Below are 27523 nucleotides of genomic sequence, written 5' to 3'. Positions count from 1 at the left end.
TGAGTAGCGCTCAGATATTGTGCACTGTGTGAAGGCTAAAAATAGACTATAATAACAGAGCTATCGCAAGTCTTCAAGTGGCTTTGCATTAGGGCTGCAACTAACGATTATTTTGATAATCGATTAATCTAACGTTTATTAGTACGATTATTTGACTATTTGGCGATTATTGCAACGGTTAATCATTAGCTCTTAACCGATTATTCAGCTTGTGCTCCGGCTTAATTTTTTTTTATTTAACGTGCTTCGTAACAAAAAAAGGAGAAAAAAAAATCATCTTTTAAAAATAACACTAAATAAAATTCACTGAATTTTTATTCAAACTGAAATTTACTGAAAGTTTAATTCAGTAAAGAAATTCACTATAAAAAATCCTATTGTTATCAAGTGTTTTTGTCTTGTTTTCCATTTAAAAATGTCTAAAAATCCTTGAAACAAGATACATTTACTTGTAAAAAGCAACATATAAGATTGTAAAGGGATCAATGGAAAGGAGGAGGCGAGAACCGGCTTGTCAATATAAATAATAGTTTAATATAAAACTTAAACAAAAGACAAACAGACACATGACGGACATGTCTGTAAACTATCTCTGTCTCCCGCACGATCCTCTGCAGTAGACCTTTATCCCTCTCGGGAGGCTTGATTAGCCTAATACGGGACCGGGTGTGTATGATCACGACCGCACCCCGCCCTCCGCCCTGCCACAAAGATATTTAGACTTTAAGAGAATGTATCTTAAATATAAGTGTATTTTGTGTAAGTGAATTTTTTCACTTAGTTATACTTCTGCAAGTGCAGTATAGACAAAATATAGTTATATTCATGATCTATTCTCTAAAAGCAAGTCTAAATATCTTGTGATTCTCAGGTGAATGCATCTTTATTAAAGGATTTTTAGATATTTTAAAATATCTGTATTTTTTATATTATATTCAACATTCTCAGATAACAATTGTTTCTTCTGCAATATAGTTCCTAAAGTAAATGTTTTAAATGAGTTTTAGATATTTATATTGGAAAATAAGCCAAAACAAAAACAAATCATAAACATATTTTGTTGCAGTGAATAATGGGGCGAAGACTTCCTCTCTCACCTTTCTGTTCACTTCAATCCATCTTTAACTCACAAAAATAACAAACTCTCTCGTATTAAAAAAAATAGCATATTGCCAATTCTCTTCATGATAAGAAATGCTCAGTGACATATTGTAGCGTGGCCACATAAGGAGAAGTTATAAATAAGGTTAATGACAAAAAAGTAATTATGTTTAGTCATTATTGCCCATTAGTGATATTATTTTCCCCTGTAATTTGTAATTGCCTCAGCTGTGGTGTATTTGTCCCCGATTGCTGTTCACGCGAGAACTTCTCGTGGTTTCGCATCACGTGATGTCTTGCCACGTTAACAGGAAGAGACTGTTACTTTCTATTTAAGGAACCGGTATGCCGGTTTTCGGGGGTACGCTCAGTGACAAAACCTTTCATTCATACATTGGATTACTATTGCTGACTGACCTGGAAGCGCGAGGTCGCCGTTCCTTGTGGAGTAAATTCGTTGGGCTCGCTGCCTGGATTACTTTTATCTGAGGACATAAGCCAGTCATCTTCTCTGGATCATGCTCACGGACTACACAAATTCCCGGTGAGGCTGATCTGAACGCTGTCATTAACTCTGTGCACGCTGGAGTCCACTTTTACACACACACACACACACCTTGTCTGGTATTATTGTAAATATTATTTTGGTTTGTAAATACACTTGGGTTGATTGTTTATTCGTCAGTGTTGAGTATATTTTTTTTCTACTCCATAGTCTAATAGTAACGGGACGTTGGTTCCCATTGTATTTTGTTATACTCTACTTTAATATTTTGTGGAGTGTTACATAGTGGTGGCCCGTACGGGGACTACGTTCTGTTTCTTTTTGTTATAGTGTTTTTTTTGTGTCCATAAATATGGAGGAAGAGACACATGTAAATGGAGGAGTAATTAATCTAAATACTGATGAAATTGAGACTAATGTAAATGAGTTAAGGTGTAGCTCTGATGAAACTCAGGCGGCTGATTTCACTGCAGGCCCATTTGTTACCAGACGTAATCCGGCAGGTGAAATAACATCTATGCTGAGTTCAATGTATATTTCTGATGATGATTATGATGAAAGAGATGTAGTGAATATAAATGTGGTACAAACAATGCAAACAGAGATTGATAAACTTAAGGTGGATTTATTGGCTCTTAGTGCTAAAATGCAACATAATGAACAGGAGTTAAAACAGTCTATAGATAGTTCCCTTAATAGAGAAACCAGTTTCCGGGAGGCAGTGGACGCTGGCTTAGCAGATGTAGAAGATCATTTCCAGAGGTCTATAGAGAAGTTGGAGAGAGCGGTGGTTGACTGTTTCCTGCGGAGAGATGCAAGATGGGAAACTCAGATGAAAAAGTTAAGATTCACCAGTACCCCATCTCGTTCTCAAATACAGACATTTCACCCTGCCTCTTCCCTATCTAAAGTCAATGACTTGAAAACTCCCGTACCAGCAACAAGACTTAAAGTTCCCCCTGTAAACAGAGGCAACACTACCTATGATGTCACTGCTGGAGCTCAACTACCGAACATGGCTCACCCTTCATGTATGCCCAGTATGTCGTCTTTCTGTGGGAAACCCCCTATCCGTCTGGAATTTCCTTCCTTCGGTGAATCTAGCGAGACATCAGACGTACTCCATTTCGTCGAACAGGTCGACAATTATCTGGCCATTAGACCCCTTCCTAGTATGGAACTCGTTGGCACACTGAGTACAGTGCTCAAAGGACCCGCTCAGAGCTGGCGGAAGGCTGAAAAGAACAAGGTAAATGATTGGCAATCTTTCAAAAATGCTTTTATGTCTGCTTTTTTTCCCAGAGGATTACCTCACTGAAGTGGAAGACAAGTTGAGGTCCCTGGTGCAGCAACCACGTCAGCGATTGAGAGATTTCGCCTGTGACTACCGAGCTCTGTGCCTCAAATGGAAGCCTAATATCACAGAAGATGAGATGGTGAGCAGACTTCTGTACAACATCAATCCAAGGGTTGCGGGCTGTCTGAGAGGGACGGTGAAATCAGTGGAACAGCTGGTGAAGGTGGGATCTATGGTGGAGAAGGACTGGATGGGGGCAAAAGATTACTGGCAGAAAGTGGGAAATTTGAATGGTAAAGACAAGGTGAATAAAAAACCAACTTAACGAAATACCTCCAAAGGTATAGCAGGATTGTCCATGGCACAACCCCACCCTATGACATCCCTTCTAGTAGTGCCAATAACCATAAAAGGACAAGAGGTGAAGGCGGTGCTGGATACAGGGAGCACATAAACCCTTATTCAGGAAAGCCTGTGGAGACAATTAGGAGGGGAAACGAAACCTGACCCTCCAGGCCCTCTTCAACGGTTCATTATGGCTGATGGAAGAATGCACCAGGCGATTAACAAGAAAACAGTCTGCTATGAGTGGCATGACAAGGTATGCAGGTTGGATACCTATATAATGAAGGATGCTCACCTGGCCTTTCCCCTTATAGCTGGTCTGGACTTCCTGAGAGCCGCTGAAGCCATAGTGGATGTAGGACAATGGAGATATGGACTGAAAATAGGCAAAGGATATATTTATCATCCATTCCTAACTGCACTTATAAATCCGGTGCTGTCTTCACGTCTGATGGGTGAAAGCATAGGCACGAATGCTGCTGCTGTGAGTCTCTATTATGCCTTACCTCCAACCTGGAATCCACCCATATATGACTTACACACACAAGTTGTTCCCAACTGGGACTCCGACAATCAGGAGGAATTAAAGAAGCTGATGGAAAATTGGCCTCGTACCACCTCTCAAGTCCTTGGAAAAACATCTGTGGAACAGCACAAAATTATACCTTCTGACGAAATGCCCTTGAGATCCAGAGCTTATAGGGTCTCACCGTTCAAGAAAAAGATTATCGATGAGCAAGTAGAACAAATGCTACGAGACCATATCATCGAGCCTTCTTTCTCTCCTTGGTCATCACCTGTAGTCCTGGTCCCCAAACCTGATGGTTCCTACAGGTTCTGTGTGGACTATAGGAGGCTTAATAGTAAGACCATACCTGACTCTTATCCGATGCCAATAATCCACGACATCTTGGAATCCATGGAAGGCGCCTCCTGGTTCAGTCCATTGGATTTGCAGTCAGGATACTGGCAGGTAGAAATGGAGGAAAGTAGTAAAGACAAAACAGCCTTCATCACCTCCCAAGGACTATTCCAATTCCGCTCCATGCCATATGGATTACGGAATGCCGCTGCCACCTTCCAGAGGCTGATGGAGAAGGTCTTAGCAGAATTGAGAGGGAAGTTTTGTTTTGTTTACATTGATGACATCATAATCTATTCACGGTCTTTACCAGAACATGTACAACATCTGAACACCATTCTGCAAAGACTAAACCAAGCATTGCTTACCCTGAACATGAAGAAGTGTCACTTCTTTAAAAAACAGTTAAAGTTCCTTGGCCACATCATCTCAGTGAAAGGAGTGGAGGTCGATCCTGAAAAGACCTGAGCGGTTGCTGACTATCCGCTTCCCAAAGACATTAAAGCCCTCCAACACTTCTTGGGATTAGCCGGGTGGTACCACAAGTTCATTCCCCATTTTGCCGACATCACAGCTCCGTTAAATAACCTGAAAAAGAAAGGAGTTAAGTGGGATTGGACGCCTGAGTGCCAAACCAGCCTTGAGAACATCAAACAACTGTTACAAGACCCACCTGTATTGATGCAGCCTGACCTCAATCAACCTTTCCAGGTACATACAGATGCCAGTGATGTGGGTTTAGGAGCCATTATTACCCAGCAAACTCCTGAGGGGGAACGGGTAATAGCTTATGCATCACGAACATTGCGTGGACCTGAGGTGAATTATTCAACGGCTGAAAAAGAGTGTCTGGCGGTGGAAAAATGGAGACATTACCTTGAAGTAAGACAGTTTGACATTTACAGCGACCATGCTGCCTTAACTTGGGCCTTCAACAGCCCTAAAACCTCCTCTCGGCTGACCCGGTGGACTCTTAGGCTGCAGCAATTCATCTTCCAAGTACATCACAGAAGAGGATGTCTGAACCTGGGACCAGATGCCTTGTCACGAGTCTGTGAAACTCAAGAAAGTGAAAGTGTGTCCTGTATGGCCATAGTAACATCAAAATGTGCCTCAGACATACCCCACACGTTAGAGGAAATCTCTCAAGCACAAAGTCATGACAATACGGTGTCTCTCCTCCAACTGGCCCAAAAAACCAGAAAGGTTCAAGATAACCAGATTACTTTTGAGGTCATGAGGGTGTTATATCGCCGGGTTCCTGTCAAGAACAACGGAAATAAATTCCAATTGGTTGTTCCTCAGGCATTAATTCCTGGATTCTTACATTACTTTCATGATAACCCACTGGGAGGACATCTGGGACAACTAAAAACACTGCTGAGGCTCTTGGAGGTGGCTTGGTGGCCCACTGTCCGTAAGGATGTCTGGCAGTATGTCAAAGGATGCGATACCTGTCAAAAATATAAACACGACAATACAAAACCCAGCGGCTTCCTACAGCATACACAAGTGACAGAACCGGGTCACACCTTGGGGATGGATTTTATGGGACCTATGTAGCGTGGCCACATAAGGGGAAGTTATAAATAAGGTTAATGACAAAAAAATTAATTATGTTTAGTCATTATTGCCCATTAGTGATATTATTTTCCCCTGTATTCTGTAATTGCCTCAGCTGTGGTGTATTTGTCCCCGATTGCTGTTCACAAGTTGTGAAAATAAACCTTTGTGTCTTACCTAATGTAACGTTAGTAGTCTTCTCTCCTGTACCGTGACGCATATGATCCATCCTCCTTGCCAAGAAAGATGACATAATAACTGTTGTTCCTCTCTTGCTGATTGAAAGAGCATGTATAATCCACTCATTATTTCAGCTTCAAAAGTCTAATTGCGGTCATGATAAACATGACTTTGCAGTTTTTTTGTATCTTGCATAATTCGATAACTTCCACTGTTTGCGCTTTTGAACTATAACAGGGGGCGGGAACCTTTTTTCACTTAGGAGCCAATTTTTTCATTTTTGGTCAATGCATTTTTCGAAAGGGCCAGAACACAAACAAATCATTTACCATTTTAATAAGTTTTTCAATAAAATGCAATGTTTATATTGCCCATAGATGACTCAAAAACAAACAAATATGCAAATATTTATAGGTAACATGTTGCAATATGGAATTGAGGACACATTTGTGCGGGTCTCCATAAAATGACTTCAAGTTACTTCATGAAAAATGTTACTCCTCTTTTGGGCTGGGTGATATGTCAAACTTTTTTTTAATAATTGCATTTAAAATATCAATATCCGATTATATGGTCAATCCCAAGGTCGGTGAATATTTTTGCTTTATTGATTTTGCTTTAAAATGAAATACATTTATTGAAACAACTTGAATAAAAGACATTTCTAAATTCAAATTGCACTTTAAACTAAACGAAAAAGCAATACAAATAACGAAGTAATAAAAAAATATGTAAATCCAAACATTTACCGGCTCCATTTGCCACCACGCAAGCATCAGTATGCAACAACAGGTGAAAATTACTAGCCTACAACTTAAGAACTAAAGACAATTATAAATGTAAATATAATTAGAATAATCATCATAATAAATAAGCCTAAAAAAATCTTGTGTTCCCAAAAAATGCTTGTGTTCTTCTTGAATGTGTTTGTATTCCGTTTTGATCATATTTATTCTGCCTAAAAAAAAAAAAAAAAATAGAACTCAATTTTAGGTTCAAGGCAAACTTGTATTATGATTGAATCACTTTTGTCTTTGTTTATTTAATACAGTTATACCTGTATATATTACTGAACCTATGAGTTGCGTTCACAATGTGTAAGAGCGAACTAAACTTGCAGTACCTCACGAGATGATCGGAGATCATGTGCAGCGTTCTCATAGATGACATTATTCTTGCAAACAGTTTTCAGTTGAATGAAACAGAAAAAGGAGTGATAACTCTTTACATGCGCTTGTTTCACGAGACAGGGTCCCACTGCACGCCTCTGAACAGTGACTCAGACACGAGCATTGACGGCTTTTCTTTTGTCTGTTCTTAAAAATATAATAAAGTGTGTTTCTTCAAACACGTCAGCATTTTTGTCATGTGTCACTCCGAGACAACTTTTGCAGGTAGATGAGCAAAATGACTTGTGCATGAAATGCATTTGGAGAGGAGCCCGCAAACTGGATTGAGTCTCGTCGTGTTTTATGGGTGCTATATCACACCCTGGTTGCACATTAAAAATAACGAACATTCTTAAAATCACTCATAGAAAATGCTCTAAACAGCTAAGATCAATAATTATTGGGAAATGAGTCCCAGAAGCTTTCATTGCACTCAGAGCTCACTGTGCCCACATCAAATCAGATGCGCATTGGTGGCTTTTCTTTTGTCTGTTCAAAATATAATCAAGTTTCATCAAACGCATGACTTTGTGTCTAATTTCTTGTAATATAGCTCTCCAAGAATCTTTCAGGTCTCCTTCCACAGTGGCTGGTACATCAACAAAATACTCGACATGAAAAATCTGCATTTGGCGGGTGTTCATTTCAAACCTTGTTCACCAGGAGTAGGCTGTACAGTTCGGGAGAAAGGAAACCGAAACAGTGTCATTGACTTCAAGCTTTGCAATTGAACCCACACTTTCTGTCGGAAAAATATCTGTAGAAAGTATTAAACAATCATGTGTTTTTTAACAAAGAGCCACATTTTCTCGTCCCCTGAACTACTATGATTGCTCGTTCAGTGCCACGCACGGCCGCTGATGTTAACATCCCTAATTTGCTGTCATCTGTGCTCTTTGAGACGTGTCTGATCATAGAATTTAGATTTACAGTGCGAACGAACTTGAAACCACAATATCTCAAATCGCGCCAACGCCAATAATGCACTTCGGTTTACGTCATCTGTCAAACACAATATGGCGGAATAAGTCCGGAATAAGGTTTTTAACACCATTTGGAGTAAATTCTAGAGATTATTTGTGTGTTAAAATCAGCAGTGAAAGAAATACTCAAACCAGACTGACACCAGCAATCATCCATGTGATTATCTAATCAGCCAATCATGTGACAGCAGTGCAGTGCATAAAATCATGCAGATACGGGTCAGGAGCTTCAGTTAATGTTCACATCAACCATCAGAATGGGGAAATATGATCTCAGTGATTTGGACCGTAGCATGATTGTTGGTGTCAGATGGGCTGGTTTGAGTATTTGTGGGATTTTCACACACAACAGTCTCTAGAATTTAATCAGAATGAAGCCAAAAACAAAAGTCATCCTGTGAGCGTCAGTTCTGTGAACAGAAATGTCTTGTTGATGAGAGAGGTCAACAGAGAATGGTCAGACTGTTTGAACTGATAAAGTCTACAGTAACTCAGATAACTACTCTGTACAATTGTGCTGAGAACAATGCAAACGTCTCTTCTCAACTTTATACTGCATATAGATTGTGTATAATATGTACAGTTTTAACATTATCTATGTAACAGATATATAAATTCTTCTTATTATTTTTACACTATTAATTTTATTCTTCGTATTTTTTCAAAATTAGTTCATTCAGTGACGGGCTTTTATTTGGAAAAAAGATGTCCAGAAGCGCTTGCCATAGACGTTCATTTTCTGCTTTGGTTTAATGTGCTTGTTGTCAGTCCTCACTGAACTTGAGACTGAAAAGTTTTCTAACTATTGAGAAAAGCACTTAAATAATTGTAAAAAAAAAAAAACTGTAAAGGGATAGTTCACCCAAACATGAAAATTCTGTCATCATTTTTTCATCCTCATGTCATTCCCAACCGTCTGTGGAACATAAGATGTTTAGCAGAATGTCAATGCTGCTCTTTCCATACAATGAAAGTGAATGGTTCCAGGGGCTGTCAAGCTCCAAAAAGAAAAGTAGTCCATATGACATGTATGCTCTATTCCAAGTCTTCTGAAGTGAACTCGCATGCACAATCCAGAATTAATAATTTTTTTGTATAAAGAGCACTGAACAGTAGAATTGCTAGTTTTATGTGTCTCGTTTGGCTCCACACTCTCTTTCATCTCACAAATATATTTCATCGTGCCCATTCATTTGTACATAAGTACAGTCAACCTACAGAGTTTATTTTGCTATAATGACTGGCTGACTGTACATTATTATCCCTTACTTGATTGTCAAATTCCTTGCTTATGAAATCAAGGTCTGACCTTTAGAAAGACGAAACCGCTCTGAAAGCTTCTTCTAGTTATTTAACATCAATTCTTTAGGAAACTGCACATACAGAGATGTAACTGAGACGAGTGCTACACTGATTATGTCTCACATGAGCATTAAGTCATGCACTTATCATCAGTTTACAGAATTTTACGGTGCTAAAAAGAAAGTGGGAATAATGTCCAATGAATGTTCATGCTAGTTTGCAGTTTGTTACAATCCTAGTTTGTCTTACTTTGTAACAGAAAGCAAATGTCTGTATCGGCCTGGATCATATGGAAGTGATGACTCTTGAAGTGCTTTTAAAACTGAAAGCTTCTCAAAATAAATAAATAAAGCTGTGGTTTTACCAAGGTTCTTTTTTTATATACGTACAACGTTATTGTACCTTTTCATTCTTTACTGTGCAATACCATGTAAACCATATGTCCAAAAACCATGACTGCTGTATCAGTATACATTAGTTTTAAAGGGATAGTTCACCCAAAAATGAAACTTCTGTCATCATTTACTCACCCTCATGCCATCCCAGATGTGTCTGACTGACTTTCTTCAGCTGAACACACATGAAGATTTTTAGAAGAATATTTCAGCTCTATAGGTCCTCACAATGCAAGTGAATGATGTGTATATATATATATATATTAATTATAAAATTTGATCTAACTTCTAATATTTTTTTATGTAATTAATATAAAGAAACACGAACAAAAATAATGAAGCATGTCTACTATGCATATAATATGATTTTGTAATGTTCTATCACAAGGGCAGTATAACCTTTTTTCACACCACAATTGTCACGATATCGTAGTTTTTATCTTTAAAAAAAAAAAAAAAAAGGTTTTTACTTTTATTGGTACTCTCTTTAAATGTTTGGCCTATCATGTGTTCAATAGATGCAATCCATGTTCAATGAAAATAATGTATTGTTGTCTTTGTATTTTTGTTTGTAAAGCATAATTCCTATGCGAAACAATGATCAATGATCAGAAGTGGCAAAATATAAAAATCAGGTTATACCTGTTTGTCGTTATCGTATTGGCCAAACATTTTTATAGCAGTGCATCCCTACAAGATTTCTCTTTTTCTGATTATTATCATAGCAGTGGTGACCTGTGTTCATAAAAATGGACATTCATTTTGGACATCCTTCAATCACCAATGGTACATAAGACCTTCTGTCTAGTGACGAAAACACAAATGTTGTCGTATAAGTACTTTATGAAAAATGTTAACATTTTGCTTAAAATCCTTCTACAGTGACAAAACATTCATTGTGTCAGTTTATGGTGGGGAAATGTAAGCACGTGTTATTGACTGGCAGGTGAAAAATTCTCTGTCCTCATTCCATTCTCATATGAGCTCATGCAAAGAGCTTGAAGCTGTTCAGTGTGTACATGCTGCACCTGTGCTGTGTAAAACCACCTCTCACTCTCTCTTCCTCTTTACACACACACACACACACGCACACACACACTGTGGCAATAAAATATCCACCTTCCTCACATGTTGAACATGCCAGAACGGCTCCCTCTCGCTGAAACACACGGTCTGTAGAGCAACAGTTACAGCAATTCTGACTAATAATGCTTTTGAGTAAATTACATGTGTATCTTGTGTCCACGGCGCATAAATAAAATCATCATGTGTCATGGCCATGGAATTCTTTTTTTAAACAACAGTAACAATAAATTATTTCCATTAAAAGATTGGATCTCTTGAACAATAGAGAGCCACAATGAAAGATAAAAAGACTAAAAAATAACTAAATATGATAATATGATGATTGATATGAAAAAAGGTTACTTTGTACTTCTAAAACAGTTTTGTATTTCTCAGTTCAAAACAACCGAACTCACATTTGACATGTACTGTATATGATAGAATATTATAAATTCACACTATGCATATGTTGGGCAATTTCACAGAAATGTTAACCGCGTCATGGAAAATTGAAACGTTTAAACCAACGGAACAAAACCCCTTTTAAATTCTGTATTATAGTGGTATAATAGATCACGGATAATGCCATCCAGACCGCAAGAGGGCGCCGCTTGCTCACACAGAGCTGATTGAAGCACTGAATGCAGATTAGATTTTAAAACACAGGATTTAGGCCATATTGCGATTTCAATCTTAATTCAATCAATCGTACAGCATTAATTGATATACCCATTTGTCAGAAGTCAAAATCTGCTGGTTTAAAGTATTTTTAATGGTTTCTCTCATCATGTAGCCTATACTGTAGATAAGTGTAACTTTCAGAACTGTTACGTCCGTTAGTGGCGTTTTTTTCCAGATTAACTGGAAAATAAGAATAAAATTAAATATTCTTAGGAGTGCCAACCCTTCTACGTGTTGTGGCATTTATTACTTCTGGATTGTGCATGTGAATTCACATATTTTTTTTATAAAGTGTGTCACTAATTAATTATAAATAAACCATCAGTGTTGCATATCTGTGTTTGCATTCTTATAACCAATATGCCGATGGTTTATAATTGGCTATAAAAATCAAGACAGTAGATTAATCGGTGCAAGAGATTCTGTCACCATTTTTTAAACCCCTTTTAAACTGCAACTTATTAAACCCAGCATGTCTTCACTTATTAAACCCAGCATGTCTTCATTTTTGGCCAAAAACTGAAGGAAGACTATAAGTTTAATAAACTTTTTGCAACTTAATTATTGCAAAAGTGTACAATTATCACAATGAACATTTTCCCAATCCATATGAATTTGAAGTCTCCCATCATGTACTGTTTGACCTGTTTGGTATCTGTCAGGTCCACATGCTTATTTCTCAGTCACAGTCCCTGTTCTTCCACACGTACACAGAGGTCAGAGGTCAAGCAGTGGATGGATGGAGTGGTAACATGGGAGCAGAAGAAGAGTGAACTCTGCAATGTTTTTAGTAAGATGTTTGGACTATATCCAGCAAGAGTGCTAGTTTACTTCCTGTTCACATGCGATTGCAGGAAGTGCAGAACGTCTGCAGTGGTCCTGTCAGACCTGGTAGACCTCATCAGTGTGCAAATGTATAGTGGTGAAATGTTTATGCAACCTGATTTCGTTTCTTGATGTTTACAAGAAATGCGCGAGTCTGAGCTCCTCCTCTAACAGCCCTCAGCACATCCAGTGCAGGTCAATAGGAATCTAATGTCCGATTCATCAGCCAATCAGATTGCTTAATTTATACCTGTTGGGTTTAGTCTTATGCAATCACATGTTCAATGATGAGTGCAAGTAGAAAGCAATGTTCTGCATGACATTTTGTCATTTGTTGATAGCTGTAGTGGGTTTAATGAAGCTTAAATTAGGCTGGCTTTAGCATTAAGTGGTACTACAAGTTAACAGTGACATAAAGGACTGTAATGTATATGTATGGGATGTCCATATGGTATTTCATTGTAAAACAGTGTGATGTCACTATGATGTTATGTTGTACATTTGCTGTAGAGACTCAATAAGAACCCGTGAGGTTTGATGTTATCGACGTAGCCACCATGTTTGATTTTAGTGCATTTACCCCAAAAAAGGTTTTTGTATCCTGGAGGATACAAACATTTAAGATGCTGGGGAGAGGAGCAGTGAGTGAATAGGTCAGATTTTTGTGAAATGTTTTGAAAAGCTGAATATGACTTATAACAGGAGTTGGCAACCTATGGCATGCGTGCCAGCATTTGCACATGGCGAGAGAGAATTTATTTGTATAAATTCTGCACCTGCATTCCAATCTACATCTCGATGTAATCCTTCTTTGTGATCATGAGCTGAATGGGATGCTAACCAAAAAAGATCGAATGGGATGAGACTGCAGTATACACAACACACACGTGCAGCACGTGCAAGCCGGCAGCGCTTCACTTTCGTTTAATTCGGTCAGGCTGTGTGGACGACAGTCTATATTCTGTGTTTCACTTGTTTCTTAATGCTTTCAGAACAACACGTGATGTAATAAGGAAAACACCACTATTAATCTTTGAGATTTCCAGCCCAGCATACAGGTAAACCCTCCTTATATCATAATCACACTCAAAAGTACAGTAAACAATTAAAAGAGAAAACATACATGAGGAAGAATTGCATCAAGGTGTAGATATGAATGCAGGTGTGGAAAACTTCTTACAAATTCTTGCAGGTTAACTTGATTTTATCCATCAAGAATGTTCTGGATTGTGAAAAGTGGCACTACATACCAGAATATTGAGTGGTTGAAGGAGAGGGGATAAAAGAATAAAAAGAATTTATGATGTCTGCTGAAAATCTTTTTTCAAATGATTACATTATGATGAAAGATACGAAAGGCTACAAACTTGAAGTTGTTCTGATTAAATTTGCACAATACAACCAGAGCCAATATATAGCAAAGTAACTAGTGTCCATTTTGCTTTCATACTGAGTTTGAGTAATGCTGTTGAAAAAATGGTCTCTGGCTGTGTCCGAAAGCTGAAAATGCTGTCTTCGGAGGCTGAATACTGAGGTTGGAAGGCATCGAAGTGCGCTAAATCCAATATGTGCCACATCCAGTTTTTGAAAGGAGCATAGATCCAGCCTTTACTGACTTTGATAGCCTAACATCCTGCATGTGCTGTTCGCTGGTTGGTTGAAAGAATAAAAATGGCATCTGATGGAGCTGTATAAAGCAGTAAAAAAAAACAGTTTTTTAACTTGGTTACTAAATATGTGCTTGGTTATGTCTCACCTTAATTTGTTCTAGATCATAAGATATGACGCTATGGTGCCTTGGAAGGCAGTCTGAAACAGGCGTCCGTAAGAGGTGCCTTCATATGCAAATCACTGCCTGTGAAGTCACTGAATCCGTGAGACCAGTGGGTATAAATTGCCTCTCAGCCTATTTGTATTCATGCAGCGTTGCGTGACGAGTATTCATCAGCGCTGAAGTAACAAGTAAATGTCACTTCCATGAAGCATGACCACAGGGTGACATCACAAGATATAATTACCAGCATTTTGCCAGACCACTGCACACCAAGATACCAAATTTCTCTAAATCATCATCCGCCCCCACTCTCATCACACTCCCTCATAATCTCCATCTCTCTGCTTTTGTTGCAGGGTAATGCACATGTTCAGAAATGCCGTACGTAGATCGTCAGAATCGGATCTGTGGCTTTCTAGACATCGAGGAAATGGAGAACAGCGGCAAGTTTTTGCGGCGCTACTTCATCCTGGACACGCAGGAGGGCAGCCTGGTGTGGTACATGGATAACCCTCAGGTACTAACCCGTCTACAATGTTCCTGATTGTGCTCAGTTACTTGGCAAGAACTACAGCAACAGTTAATTCTGTCATGATTTACTCTCCTTAATGTCTTTTCAAACTTGAACGACTTCTGAGGAAACAAAAGGAGATGTTTAGCAGAATGTTCACACTACTGTTTTCTATACAATAATAGTTAATGGAGACCAGGGCTGTTAATTTCCTAAAAGTAAAAAAAATGCACCATAAAAATATTTTTCAACTTGTGCCAAAGCTGCTGTATGATCGGTTTGTGTGAGGAACAGACCGAAATGTAGTCTCTTCTAGTGTCTTATTGGAACTAGTAATTATTTGATCTTCTAGTGTCTTATTTGATTTTGCCGAAACGGTCAACTAAGGTTGAGTTGCAATCTCAGATGCAGTTTATTGTGCAACCAAAATCTCAATAATAACCTGAAAAAATTTGCTGCATAACAAGGGACTTTTGATGGGATCAAAATCCCGTCAAAAGTATTGTGGTCACATATCCCAAAATAATAATAAGCGTGAATCAAAAATATATAAACACATTTAAAATATGCTGCAAAAACAACAACAGAAAAATGAAAGCAGTCATCAGAATTGCAAATAAAATCATGTTTTTCTTGGTTATATTACATTTTTTGTGCTCTCTGACAATTTTTCTCATATTTTCATTTCTTTCCAAAACTTGTGAGTAGAGTTTCATTTAAATCAGGGGCGTTTTGCATCCCTATCGGTCCACTAGTTCTTGACTGACAGCTCCTCCTCTAGCCAATCATTGGAAGAGGGGAGGTGACGGCAATTGCAATTCTGATGCAAACAAATTCAGCATATTTTAAATGCGTTTATATATTTTTGATTCATAATTAATACATCAACTTATTTTGATCTGCACCCTTAATTTATTTTTGTGCTTATTTTATTATCTGCTCTTTTTTTATTATTTGATTCACGCATATTATTTTTGGATTCGTGACCGCAATAGTTTTGACTGGATTTTGATCCCATAACTTTTAACCATAAACTAGAGATTCACTGATGTATCAACTGCTGATATTTATTGGCCAATTATTGACCAAATGAAAACCATCAGCATATCGGTTTGAATAATGAAAACGCTGATATGAATACCTGATGGTTTATTTATAATTAATTAGTAAAACACTTTGTAAAAACTCACATGTAAATTCACATGCAAAATCCAGAACCAATAACAGCAACAATATGTAGAAGGGTTGGCACTCCTAAGAACATGTAATATTTACATTTCTTTCTTTCTTATTTTCACGATAAAAATGCCATAAACAGATGTGCCAGTTGTAAAGGGGCACTTACCTATAGGCTACATGATGAGGGAAACCATCAAAACACTTTGAAACCAGCAGACTTTGACTTCTGAGATATCGGTATGATATCCATTAAATGGTCAGCACTTATATAGCGCCTTTTTAACCTTAGCGGTATTAATAGTGTTTTACGTTGCGTCTCATTCACCCATTCACGCACCAATGACGGCAGAGCTGCTATGTAAGGTGCTAGCTTACCATTGGGGGCAACTTGGGGTTCAGTGTCTTGCCCAAGGACACTTCGGCATGTGGAGTCATGTGGGCCGGGAATCGAACCACCAACTTTGCGATTAGTGGACAACCTGAGCCACAGCCGCCCCATTAATCTGTACGATTTAATGAATTAATATTAAAATTGTAATATGGGCTGCGTGATTACTAAGCATAAAGTATGTGTTTTAAAATCTAATCTGCATTCAGTGCTTCAATCAGCTCTGTGTGAGCAAGCGGCGCCCTCTTGCGGTCTGGATGGCATTATCCGTGATCTATTATACCACTATAATACAGAATTTAAAAGGGGTTTTGTTCCGTTGGTTTAAACGTTTCAATTTTCCATGACGCGGTTAACATTTCTGTGAAATTGCCCAACATATGCATAGTGTGAATTTATAATATTCTATCATATACAGTACATGTCAAATGTGAGTTCGGTTGTTTTGAACTGAGAAATACAAAACTGTTTTAGAAGTACAAAGTAACCTTTTTTCATATCAATCATCATATTATCGTATTTAGTTATTTTTTGTATCTTTTTATCTTTCATTGTGGCTCTCTTTAAACTTTTGGCCTGTCATGTGTTCAGCAGATCCAATCCATGTTCAATGGAAATGATTTATTTGTTAGAACAGTAAAAAAGCTTTTGTACCTCTTTGTACATTTTAAAGGATTATTCCTCAGTAAAACATTGATCTGATTACAAAATAAGGTAAGTGACAAAATATCGGTATCAACCTATAGGTTTTTGTTAAAATCGGTATTGGCCAAAAATTGTTGTATAACAAATATGAGCAATCGCTCAACAGAAGATCATCAGCGAATTTGTGTCCTAAATCTGGTTATCAGGTAATCTGGTCAAATTCAAACTTTTTTCTCTTTTCCCTAGGGACAGCATTTATCAAAGTCATGATCAAAATAATCAATGGTTATATAAATACATTGAATTCAGAAATTATTCAGACCCCTTTTTTCACAGTTTGTTACGTTGCAGCCTTATGATAAAATGCTTTCAAATGATTTTTTTCACATCAATCTACACTTGAAATTGAGTTCAGGTGCATCCCATTTCTCTGGATCATCTTTGAGAAGTTTCTACACTGTGATTGGAGTCCACCTGTGGCAAATTCAGTTGATTGGACATGATTTGGAAAGGCACACACCTGTCTATATTAGGGATGGGCATTTTGGTCATTTTGTCTACAGAAGTACTCAGACTAATTACTTGAGTACTCGATGATTTACGGAGCATTCCGTTCAACTCGGAGAGTCGGAATTTCCATCTTACAACTGGGGAAAGTGCAATGGAATGACACTTTATGTCAGACTTCTAACTTGGAAACTCATGCAGAATTTTTTTACTTTCGTTTCGTCTAGATGCAGGTGTGTTACATCATCCAGAGCAGGGAGATTTACATTCAGTGACAAACATTCACTTTTATTAAATAATATCCATTAAAGAGTCAAAGTTCTTACATTAAATCAGGGCTACTCAACTTTGGAAAGGTCAGGGACTGTAAAGCTGGATCAGTGACCCCTTGAGGGCTGCACTCTTAATTTGTAAGATTCTTATATATTTATATACACAAACAAGTAAACATTTTTATAGTAAGAATGTTGTAATGTTAGTAAACGGGATAGTTAACCTAAAAATTTTAATTGTTTCATCATTTGCTCGCTTTCATGTCATCCCAGAATTGTATAACTTTCTTTTTTTCTGCTGAAGACAAATCATTTTTATAGGAGTGGTGGTGGTGTAGTGGGCTAAAGCACATAACTGTTAATCAGAAGGTTGCTGGTTTGATCCCCACAGCCACCACCATTGTGTCCTTGAGTAAGGCACTTAACTCCAGGTTGTTCCGGGGGGATTGTCCCTGTAATAAGGGCACTGTAAGTCACTTTGGATAAAAGCGTCTGCCAAATGCATACATGTAAATGTCATAGGGCTGGGACGACGCGTCGACGTAATCGATGACGTCGACGCAAAAAATACGTCGACGCAAAATATGCACGTCGATTCGTCAGACCAAAACAAAGATGGCGGCGCCGGAGAGTAGAAGCAAAACGAGTGGCTCCTCAGACTACCAGAAGTGCAAGGCGGCACGTACTCGTTCATCTAAAGTATGGGAATTATTTAATTTAAAAGGAAACAATTCCGTGATATGTTGTCTTTGCAAAATGGAGATGGCTTTCCATTCTAGCACCATGGCAATGCACCAGCACTAGGGCTGGGATGACGTCGACGCAAAATATGCGTGTCGAATTGTCAGACCCAAAACAAAGATGGCAGCGCCGGCGCCAACACGAGTGGCTCCTCAGACTATCAGAAGTGCAAGGCGGCATGCACTCGTTCCTCTAAAGTATGGGAATTATTTAATTTAAAAGGAAACAATTCCGTGATATGTCGTCTTTGCAAAATGGAGATGGCCACCCGGGAGCAGCCGCAGATGACAGAGCACCGTAAGTTTTTTTTTCAACTCCCCACTTTGCACTCGATGTTGGAGTAGGCTATAATACGTTGTCGACACCTACAGTTTTCGCTTATAGCTATTAATAATGCGCTTATAGCTATGAATGTCGTGAAAAATACATAGAGGACACTGACAACGCGCTGACAGACAGGACCAAGCAGGTAACATTTAATAAAGTCTCAACTTTCAAATTTGGTCATTCAAAGAAAATTAAACCATAAATAGGCCTACTATTTTGTGGCTCTTTAATGTGTCGTGACAGATTGCCTCAGTTAAAGCTGCTCGTGAACCGATCATCTTTTCCTTGGTTAATTTATAGCATCAAATAGGCTAAACATGAATGTAGCCTACATCAGAAGGACTGTTGTTTTAACCGCGGAAAGATGTCAGTACGGTAGCCTACAATCCATTATTCAAATTCAAATCCACCGACGTTAATCTTCTCTCTCCTGACTACTTTGTCGGACAAAAATGGCGTATTATGATTGATTGATCAGATCGCCTGTCAATCAAACTCCCAGCAAATGTTGTTGTTTTTTTTTTTACATTTTATACACCCCCACCCCCGATGAAACCGGTATTACCGGTGTTGTCACAAGTCGATTAATCGAATCGAAATCGAATCGGACTGGGAAAAAAATGAATCGTTAGATTAATCGATGCATCGAAAAAAATAATCGCTAGATTAATCGTTTAAAAAATAATCGTTTATCCCAGCCCTAAAATGTCAATTTGGTTTATTTAGAAAAAATATCTCTGCTCTGTGGTGTCAGCAATGAGCCAGGAGAGAGAGAAGTTAGTGAACCCATATGTAGTATTTAATGAAGAAGATGAATATACTAATACATCTAACACAAGGCTTGAAGAACAAAGGAACTACTAGCTTCAAAGCAATAACTGATCATGACAGTAAAAATAGCAGCACAAATGAAGGTGAATGCAAAACAGCTGAACACAATGATGGAGGACAGGTGAGGATGATGACTGGGCATCTTGGGAAATGTAGAGCAGAAGGTGATTTCAACAACGGAGTCTATTGAAGACAGGGAAAAACACAGAACAGTTCATGACAGAACCCCAAAAGGGCAGACTCTCTGTGCCCGAATGAAGAGGATGGTACTGAGGGAGAGATATCAGGCAGATGGCCGAGGCACCAAGGGATGTCTGACTGATGGTCAAGAGACCATGGAGGAGTTGGTGGATGATCAGGAGGCCACTGAGGATCTGGAGGTGGAGCAGGCGGAACGGCTGGAGGATCAGGGATTTGAGTTCCAGGTGGCCATGGCAGACCTGGAAGGTGAGGCCGCGGAAGGCTGAGATGGAGCCGTGGAAGGCTTGGAGGAAGGAGCTGTGGTATCCAGCCCTCTTGTGTTAGCATGAATTTCTTCAAAATTCTTTAAAATAATGCCAAGACACTGCTGGTGTGAAATTGTAAAGGGATATTTGATTTCTTAAATAGTGCTGCCATGGCAACACATTAATTGTTATAATTCCCTTCTTCCTATATTTGGGTGTAAACGTAAATGGTTGTAACTCATGAATGCTAAGGAGTACAGACATAATCCTGCTCTCTTTATAAAGAAGAAACTTGACTTTTTTTTTAGTGAAATAAATAAGATATAAAAGTTTATTGTAATGAAAATTTACTGCACAAACTTATATTTATATATATATATATATATACACAGGTGCTGGTCATATAATTAGAATATCATCAAAAAGTTGATTTATTTCAGTATTCCATTCAAAAAGTGAAACTTGAATATTATATTCATTCATTCCACACAGACTGATATATTTCAAGTGTTCATTCCTTTTCATTTTGATGATTATATCTGACAACTAATGAAAAACCCCAAAATCAGTATCTCAGAAAATTTGAATATTGTGAAAAGGTTCAATATTGAAGACACCGGGTGCCACACTCTAATCAGCTAATTAACTCAAAACACCTGCAAAGGCCTTTAAATGGTCTCTCAGTCTAGTTCTGTAGGCTACACAATCATGGGGAAGACTGCTGACTTGACAGCTGTCCAAAAGATGACCATTGACACCTTGCACAAGGAGGGCAAGACACAAAAGGTCATTGCTAAAGAGGCTGGCTGTTCACAGAGCTCTGTGTCCAAGCACATTAATAGAGAGGCGAAGGAAAAGATGTGGTAGAAAAAAGTGTACAAGCAATAGGGATAACCGCACCCTGGAGAGGATTGTGAAACAAAACCCATTCAAAAATGTGGGGGAGACTCACAAAGAGTGGACTGCAGCTGGAGTCAGTGCTTCAAGAACCACCACGAACAGACGTATGCAAGACATGGGTTTCAGCTGTCGCATTCCTTGAGTCAAGCCACTCTTGAACAAGACACAGCGTCAGAACACAAAAAGGACTGGACTGCTGCTGAGTGGTCCAAAGTTATGTTCTCTGATGAAAGTACATTTTGCATTTCCTTTGGAAATCAAGGTCCCAGAGTCTGGAGGAAGAGAGGAGAGGCACAGAATCCACAATGCTTGAAGTCCAGTGTAAAGTTTCCACAGTCAGTGATGGTTTGGGGTGCCATGTCATCTGCTGGTGTTGGTCCACTGTGTTTTCTGAGGTCCAAGGTCAACGCAGCCGTCTACCAGGAAGTTTTTGATCACTTCATGCTTCCTGCTGCTGACCAACTTTATGGAGATGCAGATTTCATTTTCCAACAGAACTTGGCACCTGCACACAGTGCCAAAGCTACCAGTACCTGGTTTAAGGACCATGGTATCCCTGTTCTTAATCGGCCAGCAAACTCGCCTGACCTTAACCCTATAGAAAATCTATGGGGTGTTGTGAAGAGGAAGATGCGATAAGCCAGACCCAACAATGCAGAAGAGCTGAAGGCCACTATCAGAGCAACCTGGGCTCTCATAACACCCGAGCAGTGCCACAGACTGATCGACTCCATGCCACGCCGCATTGCTGCAGTAATTCAGGCAAAAGGAGCCCCAACTAAGTATTGAGTGCTGTACATGCTCATACTTTCATGTTCATAATTTTCAGTTGGCCATCATTTCTAAAAATCCTTTTTTTGTATTGGTCTTAAGTAATATTCTAATTTTCGGAGATACTGAATTTGGGATTTTCATTAGTTGTGTGTGTATATATATATATATATATATATATATATATATATATATATATATATATATATATATATATATAAATATGCTAAAAATATAAATTGAAATGTAAAGACCACATGTCTAACACAGATCTGATCTAAATTTTATGTCGATATATAAAAAAAATTACCATTTGATGACAGTTTATATTCAGACGTAGTACTACAAATGTCCAATAGAGGACAGCCAAGTTCCATTGGTGAATTATCCCCAAAAGACTACATCGGCACAATTATCTGAGTAAACGTGATTTTAATGCATCCATTTTATAAAGATGCATAGAGCAGAAAATACTAGGCACATTTCTGTTTGGTTGTTCCTATTAGATCACCCTCCAGCTTGCTGGCGATTTCTTATATTAAACATGTACTCCTGCAAATGTTTTTCTATTGCGAAATAAATCTTCTTGACCTACTGTACTCTTCAACTGGTTATTAGAAACTGTACCATCTTGTTTTTTGAATCACTTTAACTTCCCAACCTTAAGGTGTACTTAGAAAAATGCATTTAAGGGGCTTTATGCAACACTTTTTAAGGGCATTCTTAAGTAAAAAATACATTTTTAAAAATATTGTGAAATCAAAATTTAAGTTTTGCTGCTTTTCATCTATATCTATTACCTTTGAAGTAATCTATTTACTAGTGTACTTCTAAATGTTGACACAATTAGTTTTCATAAGGTACAATCATTTAACCCTCTGGGGTCTGAGGGTGTTTTGGGTATTGGAGAAGTTTTGACATACCTTTAAATTTGTGCTTTTTTCAGTTGCTTAAAAACATATTAATGGCTAAAGTCTGATAACACTGTATTCAGCACAAACTGGGTTACAATAATATGTGAGCAACATGTGTGTACATGTTTGTATTTTTGAGAAAATAACGTTTATGCATGGTTTTTGAAAAAACTAAAATTTTAAGTAATTGAAATAAGGCCATATAACACATACTAAACATTTGTCCACAAGACTTTTGAGAACAGGATCTTGTAGCCTAGAGTTTTTGCTACAAAATGATGTGAAAATCATCCTGATCACTCATTCATACAAAACAATATAGTAATTAAACCTTTGTAAGACACTTTTAGTGTTAGAAAGGTCATATGCGAGGAGGAGTGAATGATCATGAATATTGAGGTAATTCACACCCGAGGAGACAAAAGACCCCTCCCCTGGGCCTATCAATGAGCAATGTGACAGAAAGAGAATGAATGTGAGGAGACTTAATGATCAAAATCAAGTTTTAAGATAAAAGAAGTAATCTGACTATACATTTTCTTTACATAAAGACTTTGCTTAATTTTAGACCTACACTACCTTTTAAAGTCTCCTCTGCTCACCAAGAATGCATTTATTTAAAAGAACAGTTTTCTATTTAATTATATTGTAAAATGCAATTTGTGATCAAAGCTGAATTTTCAGCATCATTACTGCAGTCTTCAGTGTCACATGATCCTTCAGAAATCATTATAATATGCTGATTTTCTAATATGGGCATATTTAAAAGTGCATTTTACTCATTTAACCTGAACACATATTTGCAAGCACAAGCTTTGTTGATGATAATGAGGCAGCATAAACACTAGATAAAATATAATCTAATCATTCATATTATTTTTATATCATATTAAATATATATCATACAGCGTACAATTTAAATATCTGCTTTAGCCGAAACAGCATTTCTCTGTATCCTCTAGAAACTCTGAATCCTGGCTGGCAAGTCTGGAAACAGTCCCACTAGTAAAATATGTACATGTTTATATAAAATAGCATGTCAACTAATGAAAACTAAATGACTTACTCGTCTGAAATTTTATCCTCGGCTGGATCAAGTCTCTCTTCAAAATACAAATGTTCATCGGAGTCCCGCTCTTCTTCTGAGGAAAATGTTAACTCTTCGTCACTATCCAGGAGCTTCATTGCCTGTGTATCTTGTGATCTTCCAAACACTAGCTGTGTTCTAACTGGTGCTGATCAAGTCTTCGCAGGGAAATTTGAAGGAAGAATAATACATTAAATAGTGTCATTCCAAACAGATTTTTTTATTAGAATTGCTTAAAAAGTGAGTTCTGACTGTCGGTTATCACCTTTCACCTCTCTGAAGCTCTCATAGTCTAGGTTAATTGTTTTCAAAGAAAATAATTCATAGGGGTGTCTGGGGTGATAATTTCTGAACGGAACGCACCAACGCTGAAGCTAGATGCGAGGACAAGTGGCTGGAGTTTATATATTTCCAGGGATATAGCCATGGCCAAAAGTATTGGCAGTGACATAAATTTTGTGTTTTGCAAAGTTTGCTGCTTCAGTATTTGTAGATTATTTTTTTTTACATGTTTCTATGTTTTCATCATCACAGCTGTGTACATCCCCCCACAAGCCGACACAGACCGGGCACTCAGGGAACTGTATGGGTGTATAAGTGAGCAGGAAACCGCGAACCCTGAGGCTGCGTTCATTGTTGCCGGGGACTTCAACAAAGCTAATTTTAAAACAATAGCACCAAAGTACCACCAACACATAAACTTCAAAACACGAGGGGACCGGATTTTAGATCACTGTTACTCTCCTTTCCGGTATGGCTACAAATCCCTCCCCCGCCCCCCATTTGGCAAATCGGACCACTCTTCCGTTCTACTTCTACCTGCTTATGGGCAGAAACTGAAACGGGAAGCACCCACCCTCAGAATGATCCAGTGCTGGTCGGACCAATCAGACTCTGCGCTACAAGACTGTTTTGATCACGCGGACTGGGAGATGTTCCGGTCCGCCTCTGATGACGACATCGAGGTTTACGCTGACAGCGTAACGTGTTTCATCAGGAAGTGCGTAGAGGATGTTGTTCCAACCAAAACAATACGGATATACCCCAACCAGAAACCATGGGTTAACGGTGAGGTTCGCGCGGCACTCAATGCGCGGTCCTCCGCTTTTAATTCTTCTAACACGGAGGAGCGTTTACAAGCCAATTATGCCCTCTGTAACACTATCAGTGCAGCCAAACGCCAGTACAGGCACAAACTTGAAGGTCAGTTCAACACCACTGACTCTAGAAGTATGTGGCAGGGAATTAATACCATCACGGACTACAAACGGAATAAAGACTCCGCCGTGAACACCACTGCATCCCTCCCGGAAAAAACGTAATACATTTAATGCGCGTTTCGAGGACAACACCACCGCCCTCGCGGAGAGAGCACTCGCGGCTGATGCTACAGAGGTTGATTCACTCTCCGTCTCTGTTGTGGATGTAACCCGATCCTTCCGACGGGTGAACATCCGTAAAGCCGCGGGTCCAGACGGCATTCCGGGCCGCGTCATCAGAGCGTGCGCGAATCAACTGGCTGGTGTTTTTACGGATATTTTCAATCTGTCCCTCTCCCTGTCTGTAGTCCCCACATGCTTTAAAACATCAACCATTGTGCCTGTACCGAACCAAGCCACAATCACTTGCTTAAATGACTGGCGTCCTGTTGCTCTGACCCCCATCATCAGCATATGCTTTGAGAGGTTAATCAGAGATTACATCTGCTCTGTTCTGCCCCCCTCTTTGGACCCATTGCAGTTTGCCTACCACAACAACCGCTCCACTGATGATGCCATTACATCTACACTACACACTGCTCTCTCCCATCTGGAAAAAAGGAACACATATGTGAGAATGCTGTTTGTAGACTACAGCTCAGCATTCAACACCATAGTGCCCTCCAAGCTTGATATGAAACTCCGGGCTCTGGGCTTAAACAGCTCACTGTGCAGCTGGATCCTGGATTTCCTGTCAGGCAGACGTCAGGTGGTTAGAATGGGCAGCAACACCTCGTCATCACTGACCCTCAACACTGGAGCCCCGCAGGGCTGTGTTCTCAGCCCACTCCTGTATTCCCTGTACACACATGACTGTGTGGCAACACATAGCTCCAATGCCATCATTAAGTTTGCTGACGATACGACGGTGGTAGGTCTGATCACTGACAATGATGAAAGAGCCTACAGAGAGGAGGTGCACACTCTGACATGCTGGTGTCAGGAGCACAACCTCTCCCTCAACGTCAGTAAAACCAAGGAGCTTGTGGTGGACTTCAGGAGGAAAGACGGAGAACACAGCCCCATCACCATCAATGGAGCACCGGTAGAGAGAGTCAACAGTTTCAAGTTCCTCGGTGTCCACATTACTGAGGAACTCACATGGTCCGTCCACAATGAGGCCGTTGTGAAGAAGGCTCACCAGCGCCTCTTCTTCCTGAGACGGCTGAGGAAGTTTGGAATGAACCACCACATCCTCACACGGTTCTACACCAGCACTGTAGAGAGCATCCTGACTGGCTGCATCACCGCCTGGTACGGCAATAGCACCGGCCACAACTGCAAAGCCCTGCAAAGGGTGCTGTGAACTGCCAGGAACATCATCGGAGGTGAGCTTCCCTCCCTCCAGGACATATACACCAGGCGGTGTGTGAAAAAAGCTCGGAGGATCATCAGAGATTCCAGCCACCCGAGTCATGGGCTGTTCTCACTGCTACCATCATTACATTTACATTTACATTTATGCATTTGGCAGATGCTTTTATCCAAAGCGACTTAGAGTGCGATTTTTACAGGGACAATCCCCCCGGAACAACCTGGAGTTAAGTGCCTTGCTCAAGGACGCAATGGTGGTGGCCATGGGGTTCGAACCAGCGACCTTCTGATTAACAGCCCTGTGCTTTAGCCACTACGCCACCACCACTTCATGGGCAGGAGGTATCGCAGCATCAGGACCCGCACCAGCCGACTACATGACAGCTTCTTCCCCCAAGCAGTCAGACTGTTGAACACTTGATCTATCAGGATCAATAATTAGCACTGCACTTTATTAATCTATAATCTCACACTGGACTGTCAACATATTCTCCTCAATATACTACTTCATATATATATATATATATTTCATATACTCCTTACTTATTGTATTGTATATTGTGTGTATTGTTTACTGTACATTGTATATAATTATCGTGTTGTGTAAGTATGTGTACATTTGATATGTAAATTGTGTTGTGTAAGTATGTTGTTTATTGTAATTGGTATATGTCTCGTCACTGTCATGACTGCTATGTTGCTCGGAACTGCACACAAGAATTTCACCTACTGTTGCACTTGTGTACATGGTAGTGTGACAATAAAGTGATTTGATTTTGATTTATACTGAAAACAATGATAAGCATTTCATAAGTTTTAAAGGATTTTATTGGCAAAAACTTTCAATATATGCAAAGAGTAAATATTTACAGTGTTGACCCTTGTTCTTCATAACCTCTGCAATTCACTCAGGAATGCTGGATATCAGCTTCTGGGCCAAATCCTGACTGATGGCGATCCATTCTTGCCTTATTAGTGCTCGGAGTTGATCACAGATTGTGGGCTTCTGCTTGTCCACTAGCCTTTTGAGGATTGACCACAGGTTCTTTATGGGATTAAGATCCGGGTAGTTGCCTGGCCATTGATCCAAAATTTCAATGTAATGATCTCTGAGTCACTTTATCACTCTTGCCTTGTGACATGGTGCTCCATCATGCTGGAAAATGCACGGATCGTTGGGAGAAGTTGCTCTTCAAGGACGTTTTGATACCATTCTTTATTCATGGCAGTGTTTTTGGGCAGAATTGTGAGAGAGCCCACTCCCTTGGATTAAAAGCAACCCCACACATGGATGTCTCAGGATGCTTCATTGTTGGAACAACACAGGACTCATGGTAGCGTTCACCTTTTCTTCTCCGGAATAGATAGTCGGAAGAGGGCTTCA

At 39.2% G+C, this 27523-nt stretch overlaps 1 protein-coding gene across 4 annotated transcripts in view; it reads left to right on the top strand.

Annotated features, from left to right (window-relative positions):
• plekha1b (pleckstrin homology domain containing, family A (phosphoinositide binding specific) member 1b) overlaps nucleotides 1-27523 on the top strand; it is an 85359-nt gene that overhangs the window by 14616 nt on the left and 43220 nt on the right. For all 4 annotated transcript variants that reach the window (XM_052102786.1, XM_052102787.1, XM_052102790.1 and 1 more), the window contains exon 2: nucleotides 14404-14564. In XM_052102786.1, coding sequence (XP_051958746.1) covers nucleotides 14424-14564 — 141 coding nt within the window. In that variant the 5' untranslated portion in view covers nucleotides 14404-14423. The remainder of the gene's footprint in view (nucleotides 1-14403; nucleotides 14565-27523) is intronic.

The sequence above is a fragment of the Xyrauchen texanus genome, chromosome 33, assembly GCF_025860055.1.
Source record: "Xyrauchen texanus isolate HMW12.3.18 chromosome 33, RBS_HiC_50CHRs, whole genome shotgun sequence".
Lineage (NCBI taxonomy): Eukaryota > Metazoa > Chordata > Actinopteri > Cypriniformes > Catostomidae > Xyrauchen > Xyrauchen texanus.
Note: the sequence above shows the minus strand (reverse complement) of the source record. Positions and strands in the feature narration are given on the sequence as shown.